Below are 18,866 nucleotides of genomic sequence, written 5' to 3' on the forward strand. Positions count from 1 at the left end.
AATTGTTTAATAACTGTAAGGGGGAATTCAATTACCTGCGGTCAGTTACCATGGGTGAAAACGGGAGGTGGCCTTGAGCTTTAACAAAGCCTGAGGCTATTCAGCTGAAATCTTGATTTCCCCTTGTTAACACCTGTTAAAGTACTGTATTGTTGACAGGCGTGAACACAGGTTAAGAGGCATTAATGCACAGAATCCGTGATTCATGCATTAACAGGATCAGGGCACCTGTTATTCCCCCAAGCTATCAGGGATTTTTATTTCATCTCCTGGCTTCGGGACTAATTGTATAGAACCCGAGGAGCAATTAGCCCGTGGTATTCTACCACGGCTAATTGATTTCTGTCCTAAGTATTTATCTACCCAGCCAGAGACTGCAGTACGTGTGGTAGTGAAATTTTTGTGTGTTGTTAATTCATTAATAGCAGAAAATGCTAAAATGCTTTAACCCAGCTGTAGGTGTGTCCACAAGGGGCTTGTTATGCTCCCCCCGCCGTTCCGCTGCCGGGATCCCCAGCGGCGGTCACGCATACTGAACCCAGTTGAAGGTGTCACTGTTCACAGGAAAGCATCCTGCAAGGACACTTGAACCAGGACTGTAATGATGTTAATGTGTGCAATATTGTATTTTTAGGAACTAGATAATAATAATAATAATAATAATAATTTCCAATAGGACTCAAGGATCTTAACAGAAAGAATGAACATAATACAGCACAGAAACAATGAAGTACAGTAAAGCTTTTCATAAAATACAGAGAGCATGGGGATACTAAAGATACATTAAGGAAATCCTTGAGTAAGCAGGAAAGTCTTTACTCTGTTTTTGTTAGATACTAGGGTAGGGGCATCGTAAACTGTCCAGGGAAGCAAGTTCCATAGAGTCAGAGCCGCATGGTTAAAAGCTTGATCCCCAGATAAATTACGGGAGATTCTAGGTACTGCTAATAGTCCTTCATCTACAGACCGCAGTAATCGAGTGGGGCATTATGGGGTCAGAAGCTGTTTCAGGTACCTTGGGCCCTGGTCAAGTAGGGTTATGAAAGTCAGTAAGTCAATCTTGAAAACGATTCGCCATCTTACAGGCAGCCAGTGGAGGGAGTAGAGAATGGGTGTTATGTGACTGGATTGGGGCTGGTTGGTTAATAGTCTGGCAGCTGTGTATTGTACCAGCTTTAAGTGGTGCAATTGGTTTGCTGGGAGACCAAGGTAGAGGGCATTGCAGAAGTCTAATTGAGATGATACAAATGCATGTATGACTTTTGGCAGCTCTACAGAGGGAACTAAGGACCTCGTTCATTAAGGATTGCAAAATTTGCTAATCGCAATCCAGGGGATTATCGAAAGACTGCGCATGTGCAGTGTCCACATTGCGCACGTGCTAGCAAAAATAGCAACTAAAAATGCATACACATTGTGATCGCAATGCAGCCGCTGTTTGAGTGACATAAAGCCGGCGTTTCTTGGTGGAAACCCACCATTTTCTGGGTGTGTCTGATAAAAAAGGAAGGGGTGCCCAGGCGTTTCTAAGGAGGGCCTCTGACGTCAGCACTGACCACTTACAGCCTCTTGTTTAGTAAAAATTGTGGTTGACCTTGCCTGATGCAGATTGGAAAAATCTTCGATGTTCCAGTAATTGTGTATGGTTTTGTGATCTGCCCGCATATTGCGATGCATTCGTAATTTTTACATTGAGCTTTGTTTTCTCAATTTCTGGTCGACTTTTAAGCAGAAACTGCAATCCTTACTGAATTAGGCCCTAAGTGCTTTATTCTGGATAAATTGCTTAGATGAAAGAATGAGGATTTGATTGTTGCTCATATCTTCGGCGGTTAATGTAATGGCATCCGAGATCGACAGAGGTATTTAAAAGGGCAATCACTTACAAGGCAAAACCATGTCTTGTAAGTGATTGACCCTTTAAAAAAATGACCAAGAGCGGCCGGAATCCCTCACCTCCGGTTATCTCGGATGCTATTACATCCTACCCCTGATGTTTAAGTGTCAAGCCTACATTCACCAGGACAACGCCCATAATCTTTACATGATCAATGTTTTGTAATTCTGAGTCCCCAAGTGTAATATTAAAAAAAGATTTAAAAAAAAAAAAATGTTCCCATTAAATTGATGCAGTTGAATTACATAAAATAGTAGTAATATTGCCACAATCAGTAATATCAAGTTCTAATATCAGCATGACTTACCTGCTTCAGAGCCCATGTCAGATATTCTTAGTTACATACAGTAGGTTCTACTATACAAAAGGTGAGGAAGGTCTGCAGAGTTCCCATCAGCTGGCCAGAGCTGAATTTCCTGGATACAGATCCGGTTTATGCCAATGTAAGATCATGTCATTCTGTTACACCAGTTTAGGCAGAATATAAACCAGGCGGCTGTGTATATGTGGCTAATAGTATCTTGTTATGTCCTTTTACCTGGATCCAAATAAGGAATAGACTACAACTGGTATATTTAAACCATTTATTTTGCTTACTTTTTTTTTTTTCATCTAAATGTCCCAATAAAATAAAACACTCACTAATAAATTGTTGTTTTATGACATTTCGTATTAGAGTGAAATGGTTTTCTGCTTCATTGTCTCCAGGTCAGGGTTTGGGCTAGAAGACCATTATATGGGATACATCGGTAGCTGTATCTGATAGAGAGTGGTTACATAACTAATGACATAGCAGGCACCTGTGTTAGCTGTCATACAGCAGTACAATAGAGGACAACACAAGAGGTGACAGTCATGAGTGCAGCAGCAAAGTAACACGCCCAATTTAGCTGCAACTACAAATGAGCAGCAGAGCAGAGGCTCCCTCTTCCACAGATGATGTCACATGTTAGGAGGGGAACATTTGGCCATCATTATCTTGGGCAACAAAGCTGTTTGCCTACAAGAGGTGTCCTCAAAGGATGTTCATTTTTAGAGCTGCCTAGTAATTCCATTAGGGGATTTCAGTTACAGTCAGAAGTATTGCAGATATAGATCTATGAAGAACCTGATTTATTTTCCGGATATCTGTTGGGTTTCCATGTGCTGTAAATGTCCTGCTTATCCCGTGGTTGTGTAAATGAAGATGGACTCTGTGACTGCTGAGTCCTGTAACTGGCGTTTTGCTGTGTCGGTGGAGAAGGACACGGAGCTATACACCTTGCATTATTTAGTAACATGACCTTCTTGCTGGTCTCGTTTGTATGCAGTGTTATTCTTTTTATCAGCGCCCCATCAGTCTTGATGAATGAAGACAGGGAAGGTCATCAGTGATCTCAGCTGTTATAAGATGCGACACATTCAGGTTATGATATGTAGAAAGGTGTCAGTAAGCCTGAACAGCTTAATGCTCTGCATATACAGCACCCAAACATTCCCATAAGACTTTACACATTGCTGAAACTTCATTAGAACAGCTAGTAATAGATAAATAGAAACAGTGTTTTTATGTGAACATAGGTGAACGCAGGGGTGGACAATAAGTGGTCCTCAAGCTGCCATGGGACTACAAATCTCAGCATGCCCTGCCTCAGTTTTGCTATCGGGGCATGCTAAAACTGTGGCAGAGTGGTCTGAAATGTGTAGTTCAACAGCAGATGAAGAGCCGCTTATTGCCCACCCCTGGCTGAACGGGAGGCATTTTATTTAGGTCTTTCTGCAAACTTTGCAACAATTTCTAATATCCTTTTTCCCCAAAGTCCTAGGTCTGTCCTGGGATTTGGAACACGGTTCAAATCCAGGTCAGAACTGGGACATACAGTGCACTGCTCATGGGTGCAGTATTAACTCCTATACCGGCACTTTGAAGTCCAGCCTCTTCCTCACTGTGCATGCGTCTATTCTAGTGCTGTTGCTGGGTTAAAACTTGCGCATGCGCCCTGCCCAAGCCAAGTAATGAGCTCGGCCTCGCTGTGACCAATAGCAAAGCACATTCCATGCCAGCCTCTCAGCTGGTGAAGCCTTCCGAATTCAGCCAACCAGCGATGAAGGGACATCAGCCACCTAGACCCCGTACAGAGAGAAGGAGGAAAGAGAGAATGTGCTGGGAAGCAGCAAGATGGCGGTGGAGTGCTGAAGGTTCTGCTCATCCCCTGTCGGGAACAGTGCCGTAACTAGGCATTTTAGCGCTGTGTGCAAGAAACGGCATTGGCGCCCCCCGTTATGTAAAACAGGTACAGTGCGCGCCATAGGGTGCGCAAAAAATATAGGGGAGTGACAACAAAATAATATCAATTCATACTACGATGCACAGTATCGCCACTACACCAGGTAGATTCCCTTTTACACATTACGGCAGACAGCGTCCCCCTTTTTACACAGTACGACAGACTGCGTCCCCCTTTTTACACATTACAGCAGACAGCGTCCCCTTTTTACACATTACGGCAGACAGCGTCCCCCTTTTTACACATTATGTCAAACAGCGTCCCCCTTTTTACACATTATGGCAGACAGCGTCCCCTTTTTACACATTGCGGCAGACAGCGTCCCCCTTTTTACACATTACGGTAGACATAATAGATAGATAGTTAGACAGAGACAAAGATAGATAGATAGATAGATAGATAGATATATACTTACCATCTCTCCCTGCTGGCTCAGGCAGTCAGGCAGATCCCGGGCAGGGGAGAAGGAGGAGAAGGGAGGGGGACTCGGGAGCTGCAGCAGCGCAGTGTAATTGGTGGTGGTGGCGCTGCAGCTGTCCCTCTCCTTCCGCATTGGCTGCCCGCCGCAGCTGTGCTGGGATGAGGGAAGTACATCCCAACATTCACAGCAGCGCCGGACAGCCAATGCGGAAGAAGAGGGTCCGCTGCAGTGGCGCCGCTACCAATTACATAGCGCTGCTGCAGCTCCAGTCCCCCTCCCTCCTCTCCTCTTCTCCTCCTGCGCGGCGCACACAGCACAGGCGGCTTGTAATGAGTCAATTTGACTCATTACAAGCCGCTGACATAGAATGCTGGCCGTTGCGCCCTCAGGGCGACTGCACGGTGTGCCAGGCGCACCTGGCACACACGTAGTTACGGCTCTGGTCGGGAAATCTGAATTTCACCTATTCATTAAACAGGACCTGGGTCGGATGACCTGGGTTACCCATTTACACTGCACCCTTACCCGGGGCCAACCCTGGTCACTACCTGTTTTTGGAGAGAGCCATTTCCACTGTCAACATTCTTGGGTTGATGCGCATTCACGTTCAAAAACCCTGGATTTTCAGGTCAGTGGAAATGGGGTATAACTAAATCAACCTGGGTTAAAGTAATTGATAGAAATCTAGCATATTTCATTAGTTCATCAATTTAGCACCAGGTTAAATGAATACTCCTACTGAGACACATTGTTTTGCATTATGTGAATAGACCACTGCAACTATCAGCTGGAGGGGTCAATAAGCAATCAGCCAGGCAGATTTGCCTGATGGCTAATAGTCATCATAATCTTTGTGTATTATTGCACCAGCCCCCCAGCTCATGAATGTGTCCTCACTGCACTCAGCCTACGTTTGCCGGCCCTGCTGCTCCTCACCAGGCACAGATTCCGTAGCGCCTGACATAATAAATAATCATAGTAGCATGTACAATTCAGCATGAGACATAACGAAGACACACAAAGGAGAGGACAGACATGAGACAGGATAAGCACTTACATTCTAGAGGAATGGGGTACTGAGAGACAATAGGAGCAAAAGGAACATGCTTTATATGCTTAGAAACCAGATGGATAGCAGAGAAAGTGGTGGCCAAAGTTTATTTTGCAAGTCAACAATGTGCATAGAACAATGGCCCTCATTCCGAGTTGTTCGCTCGGTATTTTTCATCGCATCGCAATGAAAATCCGCTTAGTACGCATGCGCAATGTTCGCACTGCGACTGCGCCAAGTAACTTTGCTATGTAGAAAGTAATTTTACTCACGGCTTTTTCATCGCTCCGGCGATCGTAATGTGATTGACAGGAAATGGGTGTTACTGGGCGGAAACACGGCGTTTCAGGGGCGTGTGGCTGAAAACGCTACCGTTTCCGGAAAAAACGCAGGAGTGGCCGGAGAAACGGTGGGAGTGCCTGGGCGAACGCTGGGTGTGTTTGTGACGTCAAACAGGAACGACAAGCACTGAACTGATCGCACAGGCAGAGTAAGTCTGAAGCTACTCTGAAACTGCTAAGTAGTTAGTAATCGCAATATTGCGAATACATCGGTCGCAATTTTAAGAAGCTAAGATTCACTCCCAGTAGGCGGCGGCTTAGCGTGTGTAACTCTGCTAAATTCGCCTTGCGACCGATCAACTCGGAATGAGGGCCAATATACAGATTCGTGTTGCTCTTTTGTTCACATACGTAGTGCAGAGATGAGTATCTTACACAAAAGCATATATTTATGTGCACCTCTCACTCCAATGGGAAGCTCCGGTTATGATGTCACTAGAATTTCCAGTGGTACTGAGGCCAATTGTGAACATAAAGAAAACACTGGTGCACTGCACTAAACTTGGGGGAATATTTGTCAATGGTTTGAGATAGATACATTGGAGAGAGATAAAGTACCAACCAATCAGCTTCTGTCAGGTTACAGGCGGTGTTTGAAAAATGTCAGTTAGGAGCTGATTGGTTGGTACTTTATCTCTCCACTTTATCTCTTTCTAACCTTTGTTAAATATTCCCTATAGTCTGTAAGGGTGAAATGTCGGGTTACCGCCTCATCCCTTTAATTCTGGACACAAATTAATTACACAGGTTCTGTGGCTGGCTGACTTCAAGACTCCATTTCACCTGGTTTTAATCAGCCACAGAACCTGTGTAATTAATATGTGTCCAGAATTAAAGGGATGAGGTGGTAACCCTAGTGAAATATGAGTAACTGCTCCCACTGATTCCTGAGAGGCGCTCTAGAGAAAGGATGTAGTTATAATCCCGGCGGTTAGCATACCGTAGCCGGGATCCCAGCTGCCAGAATGCCGGCAGGGGGCCCAGGATTATTCCCACTCTGTGGGTGTCCATGACACCCATAGAGTGGGAATAGAACCTGTGGCGAGCGAATCGAGCCCGCAGCGTAGCGAGCAAGCAAGGGGCTTTGCTGCGATCACACCCCTGGCGGCCGGGATCCCAGCATTGGTATGCTGACCGCTGGTCACCCATACCCAACCCCTGGAGATGGGACTGCAGTATTCTTTAGTCACCGTGGTGACTGGGTTTTTCCCAGCTCTAATACATACAGTTAATAATAATGTTTTCGCATACACCTAGCATCCATACGCCATGTGGCACAAGATGCCCAGCACGACTGAGATGTTTTGAAAGGAGTTGGGTACCATTTTGCATTGCAGGCGCTGTGACATTAACTGCACAGGAATTTTTTTTAGAAAATGTACAAAGCATCAAGCATAACAAAACTTGTGATGAAAAAAAGCTGCGGCCGCTCACTTAAGAGCCCTTTCTACACTGATTCAGGCTCAGGAACACAGATGTACAAATGTCACACATATGATTGATCAGTGGTCTAGCAATGTTGTTTTGGCGCTCCCAGTTCTTTTATTTATGTGAATAAGATGCACATTGTGAGTGAGAGAGATGCTTGGTGCAGCTGAATCGCCAGGGACCTGGTGTGCCGAGTGGGTCTATTTAGCGTGACTGAAGCCACAGTGTATGAGTACACATCTGTATATTAATATTACTAGCGACCCGTCCTGGCTTTGCCCAGGAGCGATATTTGTAAAGCCATTCTTTCTCTGCCATTTGACCATCGAGGTGCTTTCTTGGTCAGTTTCATTATTACGGTATAAACAAATCCTTTTAGCGTCCGATGTACTACAGCTTATATTCACTTTCCGTCTCTGCATAATGGTGATACACTATTAATTAAAGAGCTTCGTCAAACAAGACATGTTGACACAACAACAGGCGCATTTACTTTGGGCAAGCGCCATGTACACTGTCACACTGGCCAGCTGCACATGTGCCTCCGATCATCCCCTTCTGATTATCATATGGACGTTACAGGCTTGCTCAAGATGCAAACCTCTTTACATCGCATCGCAAGGTCCTTTGCCACGAGCAGTAGCGGAAAAACGTTGCTCTGCTTCTATAACAAAATCATCTTTACAAGAGCATAACTTGACAAAGTTTTTCTTGCTCTCAAATTATAACCCATTGGAGAAGTAAAAAAATCTTTTTTTGGTGGTTTCTCAAATTTTCGGGAGCGAAAAACTTTTTTTTTTAAATTTTTCAAGATTTTTCAATGATATCTTTTTTGGGGCAATCCTATTAGGATGCCCGAATAAAAAAAAATCTTCTGTAAACACACAGTTTCAGTGAAACGCATGTTTTCGCGAGTGCAGCAGCTGTTTTCGGGGATTTTGTTTTTTTCTGCGTGAGGCAGGTGAAACAAAATCCCCAATAAGCCGCGGCTTTTCGGGGACAATAGGATAGCCCCTGGCCATGCAATTACCAGCGTTGAATGACTGAGGGTAATTGGAAATCAGCAATAGACTGCCACTTAATAACAACATACAGTGGCTAAGATACTCAGTTTTGTTTCTCCGTTGTAATGCACCACAAATGGGAGAATTGTAGCTTGAGCACTGGTCCAATGACAGCTCCGGCCTCATCCTGCATGGCAGATGAGTAGTTCTCAGCAAAATCAAGAGTAACTGCAAATTCTGAATCTTTTAGGTTTTCTTTAATATGGTTCATGAATGAACTTTGTTGTTTTATTCTTAGTATTAGCACACAGTGGGCCTCATTCATGTTTGTAAGTAAAGTAAAAAACAAGCCCCTGGGCAAAACCATATTGCACTGCAGGCAGGGCAGATGTAATGAGCGTGGATTAAAAAAGCTACAGTAAATGGGTCTACAATTATTAGGTCGACAGCATATGGTCGACATGCATAATGTTGACAGGGTCAAATGGACGACATGAAAAAAAGATAGAAAGTACAAAAGGTCGACAGGGTTAAAAGTCGACTTGACAATGGTTGACACCAAAAAAAGTCAAACCCAAGTTTTGTTTTTGTTTTTTTTGGGTATCAAATTGTATGTTTAACCATATGTGACCCAAATTAATGGAAATGTGTACCCTCACAAGCTTGCTTCACTTGCCACACTTTGGGCAAGGTGGCTCACTCCACTACTGCTGCGCTCGCCACAGGTTACTATTCCCATTCGTAGTCCATGTGGGTAGTAAACCAAGCCAAAGTTGAAAAAACATTAAAAAAAAGTGTTGACCATATGTGTGTCGCCCATTGTCATGTCAATCTTTTGTACTGTCTACCTTTTGACCATGTCGACCTTTTGAACCCATCAACGGTATGGTGTCGACCTAATAACTGTTGACCCATCATCCTGATACCGATGTAACATGTGCAACGAGATTTAGATTTGGGTGGATTATATATTTTCTGTAAATCCTGCCTGATTTTGCGTATAGCCCACGTATACTGGACAGCTTTATTTTGCACAGCAATTTAGATTTCAGTTTGAAAGCACCCCACCCAAATCTAACTCTCTCTGCACATGTTACATCTTGTCCACCTGCAGTGCAGCATGGTTTTGCCCATTTGCTTGTTTCTCTAGCATCCATAAGGGATATTGGGGAATTAGTACGATGGGGTACAGATGGGGTCCTAAGGAGCTGGTGCACTTTAAATTTCTTCAACTGGGTGTGCTGGTTCCTCCCCTCTATGCCTCCTCCCACAGGCAGTTTAGAAAAAGTGCCCTCAGGAGAGGATGCGCACTCTGGAGCTCGAGAGTTTTCTTCAGTTTATTTTAAAACTTTATTATTTTCGCTATGCTGTTTGGGCAACAGCATACCTGTGCCGTGGGAGTTGGGCGTGGGAGCGTGTGTGTGGGGGGGTTTACCGGTCTCTGCAGGTGTCAGAGCTGCCTTCCCGCTTTCAGTATCACCGTTCTGAGAGGTTGTTGTTCAGCGGGCTCTACGCCTTAGCTGACGCAGCACACCGCATACCCCTAACAGATGCCTGAAGGTGAGAAGAGTGGCAAGTAAAAACCGGGCGTCCCGCTAGGAGGGTCCCCCGGTTCTTGGTGCGGCGCAAACTCAGGGACGGCATACGGAACCCTCCCTGGAGGGATCCGCTATAGCCTCCTGCGTACACTGGCCAACGGTAGTAAAAACAGGTATCTTTACTTTGTTTTACACTCTGTGGGAGACATTGCCAGTATAAACATTTTAATAGCTCCGGCGCCATTACAGGGGGTGGAGCTACCTTCAGACCGGAATCAGCAGCGTTTTGCCGCCTTCCTCTGCTTACAGCTGCAGCAGCAGGAACACACAGCTCCTCCAGACACTCAGGATACACAGGAAACTGGTACAGGGGTGTAGCAAAGGGGGAGAGCCGCTATTGTACACAATCTATGTCCTGAAAAGGACAAAAACTCCAGTGTTACACTGTGATGAAATAACTTGCAGTCTCACTAGGGCTGCTTAGCTTGGGTGTGATGTTCCCTTCTCTCTGTCTCCCTCTCACATACAGTAAGGGCAGTATTACTTGTCTGTGTGTATGTGTATATAAGTGGTGTCTACTGTAAACATGGTAAAACACCAATTATGCACACCAGATTCTCTCCCTCTACATTTGGTTCCATATCATGTGAACAATGCAGCCAGTCCTCACAACTCATTGAGGGGGCTGGGGGGGAGAGTCAAGAGCCTTCCTGGCTAGGTGCCATAAAATCCATGATGTCAGAGATGTCATCTCTGCTCACTGCTAATACTCAAAAGACTCCACAACTACAGAAGACTGTTGCAGAACTAACTTCAAGGGCAGATGTTCCACAGCCTCCCCTCTCTAGATCAGGGCCACAAAAACGTGGGTTACCTGCTTTACTCTCATAATCTGATGAGGAGATACTGGAGGAGGGGAGGACTTGGAACCTGTTACTGGGGATTCCCCTTCTGCACAGGGTATTGAGCCCCTCATTCTTGCTATACAGGATGTATTAAAACTCCCTCTAGAGGACGCTGCAGCACAGCAGTCATTTTTCTTCACACAGAACAAACTCAGTGTAATGTTATGTCATGGGTGTAAATAGAGACTCCGTATCTGTAACACTGTACGCAGGGTGTAGTGAGGGTGGCTCCAGTGGAGTGCGAGCTCCGGGTGCTGGAAAACTTAAAGGGCATGCCGCCACATGGACACCCCCCCTCCCTCTGCCCACTATACCGTGAGCCACTGTGAAGGCAGCCGCAGAACTCGGAGACTAGCTAGGGTATAGGTTAGCCCAGAGGCTACAGCAGGAGACACTGACAGCCGGCACATGCTGGAGCTCTGCCGCCCTCTTTATATGTCTCACTGTCTGCTTGTAGCTGGGCAGCTGGGTTACTTCTGTCCTACCTACACCACTGCCCCGGCTGCTGTAGCACCTCTTTCTGCTCCGGCTGCTGCAGCACCTCTTTCTTCCCCATCTGCTGCAGCACCTCTCTCTGTCCCGGCTACTGCAGCACCTCTTTCTGTCCTGGCTGCTTTAGCACCTCTCTCTGCCCCAGCATGTCATTTTGCCTCAGCTGCTGCAGCACCTCTCTCTGCCACAGTTGCTGCTGCTTCAGCACCTCTCTCTGCATTAGAAGCTGCAGAGTAACATATATAAGTGGGTCTACTGTGGTGTAACATGTATAAACAGTTCTAATGTGGTGTAATGTGCATAAGCGGCTCTAATGTGGTGTAACTTGTATAAGCTACTCTACTGTGGCGTAACGTGAATAAGCGGTTCTATTGTGTTGTGTAACTTGTATAAGGGGCTCCACTGTGTGACGTAAAGTGTATAAGGGATACTACTGTGTGGTGTAATGTGAATTGGTACTATTCTATGGCCATGCCCCTTCCCCCATGAAGCCACGCCCCTATATTTTCCCTATTTTAAACATGGGGGCGCCCAAAGGAAACTTTCCCCTTGGCTTCAATAGGTCTAAAACCGGCCCATTTACCAATTTAGGATTTTTAAATATTTTCCTTTTTAAATGTAACATGCCCCCAATTCAGTACAGGGGAGGGGACGCCGAATCATACCCTTGCTCTGGGCACCATGCCACCTCGCTACACCTCTGACTGTACGGTGGGGATCTAGTAACATTGAGACTTAGCAAGGTCCCAGCAGGGATGACCCCAGATCACAATGTCCCTTGCGGGTGTGTGAGGATGGTTGCTGACGCTAGATGTAGCGTACTGGGGAATTCAGAGGTACCTTGCTTATGTTTTAGAGATTACTTTGAAACCCTGTGTTGATTTGGTGTGGAAAAATCCTGACTTGGTTCACTAAAATCATCAAGGCTCGGCTCCCTTTTGTCATAGATTAATGTTTCATTCACCTAAACCTTCCTCAACAAATGCTCTATAGAACTGAGCAAACTGCATCAAAATCTGCCCAGTGGTTCTCGAGATTAGCCTGAACAAACAGACAGATGCCTACCTGGCAAGATAAACAAAATATAATCCTGGCGCCAAACTGTGCTAAAAACTTTAATAAAGTGGAAAGTAGTGCGATTGCAGCAGCCTATCAGAAAAAAAGAGTGCCAGCCCTCTATACAAAACAGCAAGAGTAAGAAAATCAGGTGGTGCTACCTGATTTTCTTACTCAGACGCCTTTATTTTATACTGTGTAGAGATTATTGTTTTGCTTTGTCTAGAAATCAAGAGACATAGATTGAATGTATTACTGTGCTTCTCTTTTATGATGTAAACACTTCTGTTGTAAAGTCTGCTCATGCCATACGCCTTGTCCCTGCAATAGCTACTTAGTGCAGTGGTTCCCAAATTTTTTGAATCATGAATCCCATAGCGCATTGTTTTTCTAAAGAATTTTTTATTGAAAAATTCCCCCAAAAATATTACCTTTAGTAAATTGTGCATACTTGTCATCCTAAAGGTGTCTTTAAAGGATGGACTGCTCTGGCAGTGTTCAGCACCGTGCACCCAAAGCTGCCATCCATGGACACAAAGGTGCCAAACCTATAGAACTTCACTAAAGTGGTTACTTTGTTCAGCTGCTCAGCAGAGGCACCATATTTAGAAACCCGTTGAGCCTCCACAGACTGAGAAGAAAATCCTGTCACATGGTGCTTGTTTGCTCCAATATAAGCTTGACAGATGACAGCTGTGATTCTCCTAGTGAAGGTCTGCTTGGAGGCTGGCCATTCACGCTTATGAGTAATACAAGACCAATATCATCTGATCAATGTAAATTCCATATCTATATACATCATACTATGTCCAAGTTCTCTGCTTTTGCTGGTTAATGTGAAACTTCGGGTGAAAAGGGGGGGGGGGGTCATCCTCATGTCCTCACGACAGCACTGTCCTTATGGAACACCAACAAAGGAAAATGGCAGTACAAGGATTTCAGTTCGGAAGACCTCACAAGCTGTTGTCAGAAGAAAGTTTGTCGTCCAAGTCGGACACCTCAGTTCCTCTGACACCAAAAGATTTGAATGGCTCCAGCTATAAAGACTGAAGGACCAGATCAAGGTCCAGAGGGATCACAGCTGTCTACACACATAGAGCACCCGTTGCAGGGAAGTCAAATATCTCAGTCACTAAAAGGAGAAGCCTTGCCAATTAGAAGGTTAATGTGGAGAACTTCTTCCACTCACACAAAAAAACCCCCATAGATCCTACAGTCCCTATGATTATTCCTTGCAGACAGACTTCTTTAATTTATACATAGTCTGGACCATAATGTATGGAAACCCCTTATCTTTCAAGATGGAGGCCTCAGCAGCTTCCCCATTAAAACCATATGATAATACGGAGTGCCAAAAAGAGCCTTGAAATAAAAGGTTGGGCTGTGTTTGAAGTAGCAACAGAGATACCACCATCAAGTACCAAGACATCCACAGCCAATCTTTTTCTACCAGGATGACCCATGTATTTCCACGTAAACGTAAATTAAAAACGAGTACTGTGACAGGGTTCTTAATCTGGAAAGAGAAGCTCTGCATCTTGAGTTTCTGCCTGGACACCTTCATGTCAATGTCCAAGAGATCACACTAGTACATCAAAAGTTTGAAGTCCTCCTGATAGAGGGACTGCTCTTCTGGGAGTAGATCCTGTTTGCTCAGGTAATCAGTCTCTCAGTTTTCTACACTGGAAATGAACACTGCCACAATGGTCATAGCATATTGCTCTGCCCAAGTCATGATCCAACTGGATTCCTTCATGACTTGAATGCACCTTGTGCCCTGCTGGGGATTTGGATAGGCCCTGACTGTGGCATTGTCTGACTTGATCTTCACCTGCTTACCCTGCATAGAAAGGGATTTGTAATATACTGTGGTATATACACTGGCGCTTATGTCACAACCTGCTTTGGCAATGGAGCTGCTGCTAATACAGGGATAGTTAGTCCCTTACCAACAGAAACATACAAACAATAAATGTAGCAGCGCTTGTTGATGATTAGTCAATTACACAATAACAATCTTTAAGTAATAACAAATTTAATTTAATAAATATGGGCTCACATAAAATCTCATAGGACATGCATAAAAAGACCTCTCATACAGGGTATTCCAGCAACACGTGTAGTTATCCGTTCCTATTATAATACCTCCTTGTCCTCCATGGTACAAAGTCCTGGTTTTGTTAAATGTGTCCGATGATATAAGTACCTGAGTCACTGGAGGATAGTTGCACTGGGTTTGTCTAGTCCAGAATCTTCACAATAGCTATGACAATGTCTAGTACAGTCCAAGGTACCGGTGTTGTTGTCTTTCCAAACTGGCTTCCAATTGCAGGAGGTTGTTCCGGATGGTGCTGGATGTATTCCCCAAGGAGGTCTGTGTTAGCCTAACGCGTTTCACTGCTCCTGGCAGCTTTTTCAAAGGTTACCCTGCATAGCCTGAACACTAGTTAGGGCATGAAAGACAGCCTGGAGCTCAAGGACATTGATAAGAAGGACTAATTCCCCTGGAGCTCATTGCCACTGAAACATGGATAGTCCTATATTGCTAATGGTTGCCCCCTGTTCAGATGTTTGAGCCACAACCAAGTGAGTGAGAGCTGAGTCCTCTGGAACAATTTGATGCACTGGGACAACTCTAGGTGACACTTGTTTCATTTTTAGACGTTCACTCAGGAACTCACTTAAATGGAACCAGAAAAACTAAACCACGTCAAAGGTGGAAATCATCTTGGCCAGAAGTCTTATGCAGAAATGGAGAGACACTAGTCTCCAGCACATACTGGGTCACGTCCTGCAGAAATAGAATTTTCTCCTGTGGGAGAGAGAGACATATTTTAGGCATGTGTTAAAGGACATTCCCAAGAACATCATCTTCTGAGACAGAAACAAGTTGGACTTTGAAAACTTGATGATCTACTTGGGATTGATTACCAATGTATGGTCTGTTAATTGCACGTGAGTCAGGACTACATGAAAAAGTCTTGATCGTGAGGTTGTCCAAATATATACTGACTATCATAACCAAAGTCCTCAGGTGGGCAATAATTTTGGTGAAATCTCAGGATGCTGTAGCGAGTGAAAAAGGCAGTGTACAAAATTTTAAGTAATTGATATCATTTGCTTGCTTTTCATTTTAAAGAGTAAGGCTTCCCATAATCCCTGAACATTACCTTGTTCTTCCAGCAAGGAAAGTTCTGGGTCAGAATCCAACGGAAACTCCTCATCCATTTGGGAAGAGAGGACAATATTGATCCCTCTCAGGTTTGAAGGGTCCTAGACAACTGGTGTTTTTGTGGCCTGAAACACAGCAGTATGCAACATCCTTGCCCTTATCTTTAGAAGAGATCCCTTCCAACACATAGTAAAATTAATGGAGGAAATTAGCATAAGGAACACAAGTGAAACACTACAACCTACTACTGTGTACAGTATTAAAAGAGTTGTCTGCGACCTGAAGCTGGCAACGACAGCTAACATCATCTGAGGATGGCGTTAGCCTATAGGAGCCGTTGGGCTAGTCTAACATAGTTTTTTGGAGAGTGATCTGGAGGCCACATGTGCACAGTATGTGCAGAGGACCCAAACCCAGAAGCAAGCATACATTTATCGCTCTGCTTCCAGCGCTTGAACGGGACGGCTCTTGTCGGAGACAGTCTACTGGCAAGAGCTTATTTTCACATTGCCAATTTAGGTGAAAATAATTTATAACATCTGCATTAAAAGTGTGGATTGTTATAGATTGACGTAGAGAGAGTCTGGATCTGAATGTCGTGCTCCCTTTGGATTTGGTATGTAATCAATTAGTGTTTACAATTTTTTTATTTTTTTTAGTCCAGGTATTACTGCACATAGGTGCACACATAATCACAGTGCAATATGGAATCATCACTACTGAGATTGTTTCACCCATGGTGTGTCATCATCTAACGTATCTTTTGTCTTCTGTTTGCCTACAGATTCTTCGAATTTGCACAAGATACACCCCAGAGCAGGACACTATGACTTTCTCAGATGGCCTTACACTAAACCGAACTCAGATGCACAACGCTGGGTTTGGTCCACTCACCGACCTCGTGTTCACATTTGCCAACCAGCTCCTGCCCTTGGAAATGGATGACACAGAAACTGGCCTCCTCAGTGCCATCTGCTTAATCTGTGAAGGTGTGTTTAATGTTTGCACCAAGTCTAGTTTTGTGCACGTACAGGGGTTTTACGTGTTTAGATTTTAAATGAATTCTTATAACGTTCACAAAATGAATTACTTTTTGTTTGTTGCTTCTGCAGAACATTTGTTGTCCCTTTGGTGGCTTTTGCTACAACACAAAGCTACAATTTCACCTAAAACCGAGAGAGCGTCCCCCAAAATATAAACGGTTGATAACTACCAGGGCAAAATACCACTGACGGACAGCAGAATGAAAACGATCATTGATCATTTTCATTTTGGATATTAAAGCAGCCAACAATGGCCACCTTGCATTGCACTGACCCTGTCATTTATGCATAGGTGTGCGCAGGGGGGGTGCCTGGTGCGCACAGGCACCCCCTAATGTCTGGCACCCTGATCTCACATGCCTGATGCAGTGATCGCCGAGCAGACTGATTACTGTCCCCTCTGCGCTGCACGCTGTCAAGACTGCATTACTGACCAGAAGCCTGGGTTAATCAAGGGTGCCACTGCCACTGGCTTTCAAACTCCAGGCACAAAAACAGCATGATGTGATGTGATGTGATTACGTCATGCTGCTCGCATGCCCACCTCTCTCCTTCTATGCTATGCCAGCACCAGCCACTGATGAGGAGCAGCATGCAGCCAGCGTTCCTCTTAGGAAGACAAATTCAATACTGGCAGGCAGTCGGCAGCAGCATTGACACGTCGCTAGACACACCCCTCCGGCGGTGCACCCCCTAATAATATGTGCTGCGCACGCCTGTGCATTTATGTATTATGCCAGAACCTGAATGTACCAAATGCATTCACTGTATCGTGCCCAGGAGTATAATCCGTACGTTCAGGTCTCCACACTCCGGGCTGTGACGGGGATGTCAGTAATGCAGTCTGTAGTGTCAGTGGCGGTGATATAACCTGCGGCTCCTGTACCAGGCACTGTATCCTGCCCAGGAGTATAATCCGTACGTTTAGGCCTCCACTCTCCGGGCTGTGACGGGGATGTCAGTAATGCAGTCTGTGGTGTCATGATAACCTGCGGCTCCTGTACCAGACACTTTATAAGCATCACCATTTCACCCAAGGATTGTTTTCCTCTAGTTACAAATGAGAGGCAATCAGTGCTCATTCTCTCTGCCACTTGTGCCAGAACGCTTGGCTGCACAGAATGTATTAAAGCTCTTACAACAACCTTGAGTACCCTATATAAAATATATAGAAATTGCTCCAGAACAAATAACTTCTATCAGGGGAGAATAGTGTATATTGCAGTGAAGGAGTATCTGTAGTATCAGGCATACAAGCAATATATTTGTAAAGAAGTGGATGTGAAAGGCACTCAGATGTCAGCAGGCCAAATATAGCTCTCCTGCTAATGCAACACAACAATTTGTTCTACCAGATGGCACGGTTTCTGTCTGGGGCTTGCAGATTGCTGCCATCTACTGGTTTACCTGTATGTGACCTGAACGCCAGGAAATGTAAACTGCTAAAATCTCAGACATTCTATGTAAATATGTAATTTACCTGTTTATGAATCTAGACCGTCAGGATCTTGAAGAACCGACTAAAGTGGATAAGCTGCAGGAACCATTACTGGAAGCACTGAAGATTTATATCAGGAAGAGAAGACCCAACAAGCCCCATATGTTTCCAAAGATTTTAATGAAGATCACAGATCTTCGCAGTATCAGTGCAAAAGGTACGGCTCAGTAAGCATGGGGCTTGGGGGGTGCAGCAGCTATGAGGCCACAAAGTCCCAGCACATCCTTTACCAAACATGGGTTTTTGGTATTTTATTTCTGTTCTGAAAAATAATTCATCCATCCATTTTACACTAGGATAAGCATTGCAAGTAGTTTTATCTGTAATGGAACAAATCTAGAGTCACTCCTGTCATTTATCCATCGCATATATTTATCTATGTATATTTCTATTATTAGGAAATAAATGCATATAAATTAATATATACACATCTAACTACCAGGTCTTTTACAACCAGCATCACCTCTATATTTATATAATTTATACCAGTCTATATCTTTTATCAAACTTATGAGGCAAGGGTCATGGTTTATTATTTATCCAGCAGGGGTGTTACTCCCAGAGGCAATAGAGACACCTGCCTCCGGGCTCCAAGCCCTAAAGGGGCACCTGCATGTTCAGCCTGTGTGGTTCACATCGGTATCCAAGTGTGACTGCTCTTCCAATGTAACTCTGCGGCACCACCACTGTTGCAGAGTTGATTTGCTCTATCCCAGGAGCCTGTGCTGTAGCAAGTGACGGTGCACCCACCGC

The 18,866-nt window shown here is 44.6% G+C and overlaps 1 protein-coding gene across 10 annotated transcripts in view; it reads left to right on the top strand.

Moving 5' to 3' along the window:
• RARB (retinoic acid receptor beta) overlaps positions 1-18,866 on the top strand; it is a 1,402,065-nt gene that overhangs the window by 1,380,131 nt on the left and 3,068 nt on the right. For all 10 annotated transcript variants that reach the window (XM_063922235.1, XM_063922228.1, XM_063922231.1 and 7 more), the window contains 2 exons: positions 16,357-16,561; positions 18,112-18,270. In XM_063922235.1, the coding sequence (XP_063778305.1) occupies positions 16,357-16,561; positions 18,112-18,270 (364 nt within the window). The remainder of the gene's footprint in view (positions 1-16,356; positions 16,562-18,111; positions 18,271-18,866) is intronic.

The sequence above is a fragment of the Pseudophryne corroboree genome, chromosome 5 (assembly GCF_028390025.1).
Source record: "Pseudophryne corroboree isolate aPseCor3 chromosome 5, aPseCor3.hap2, whole genome shotgun sequence".
In the NCBI taxonomy this organism is placed as follows: domain Eukaryota; kingdom Metazoa; phylum Chordata; class Amphibia; order Anura; family Myobatrachidae; genus Pseudophryne; species Pseudophryne corroboree.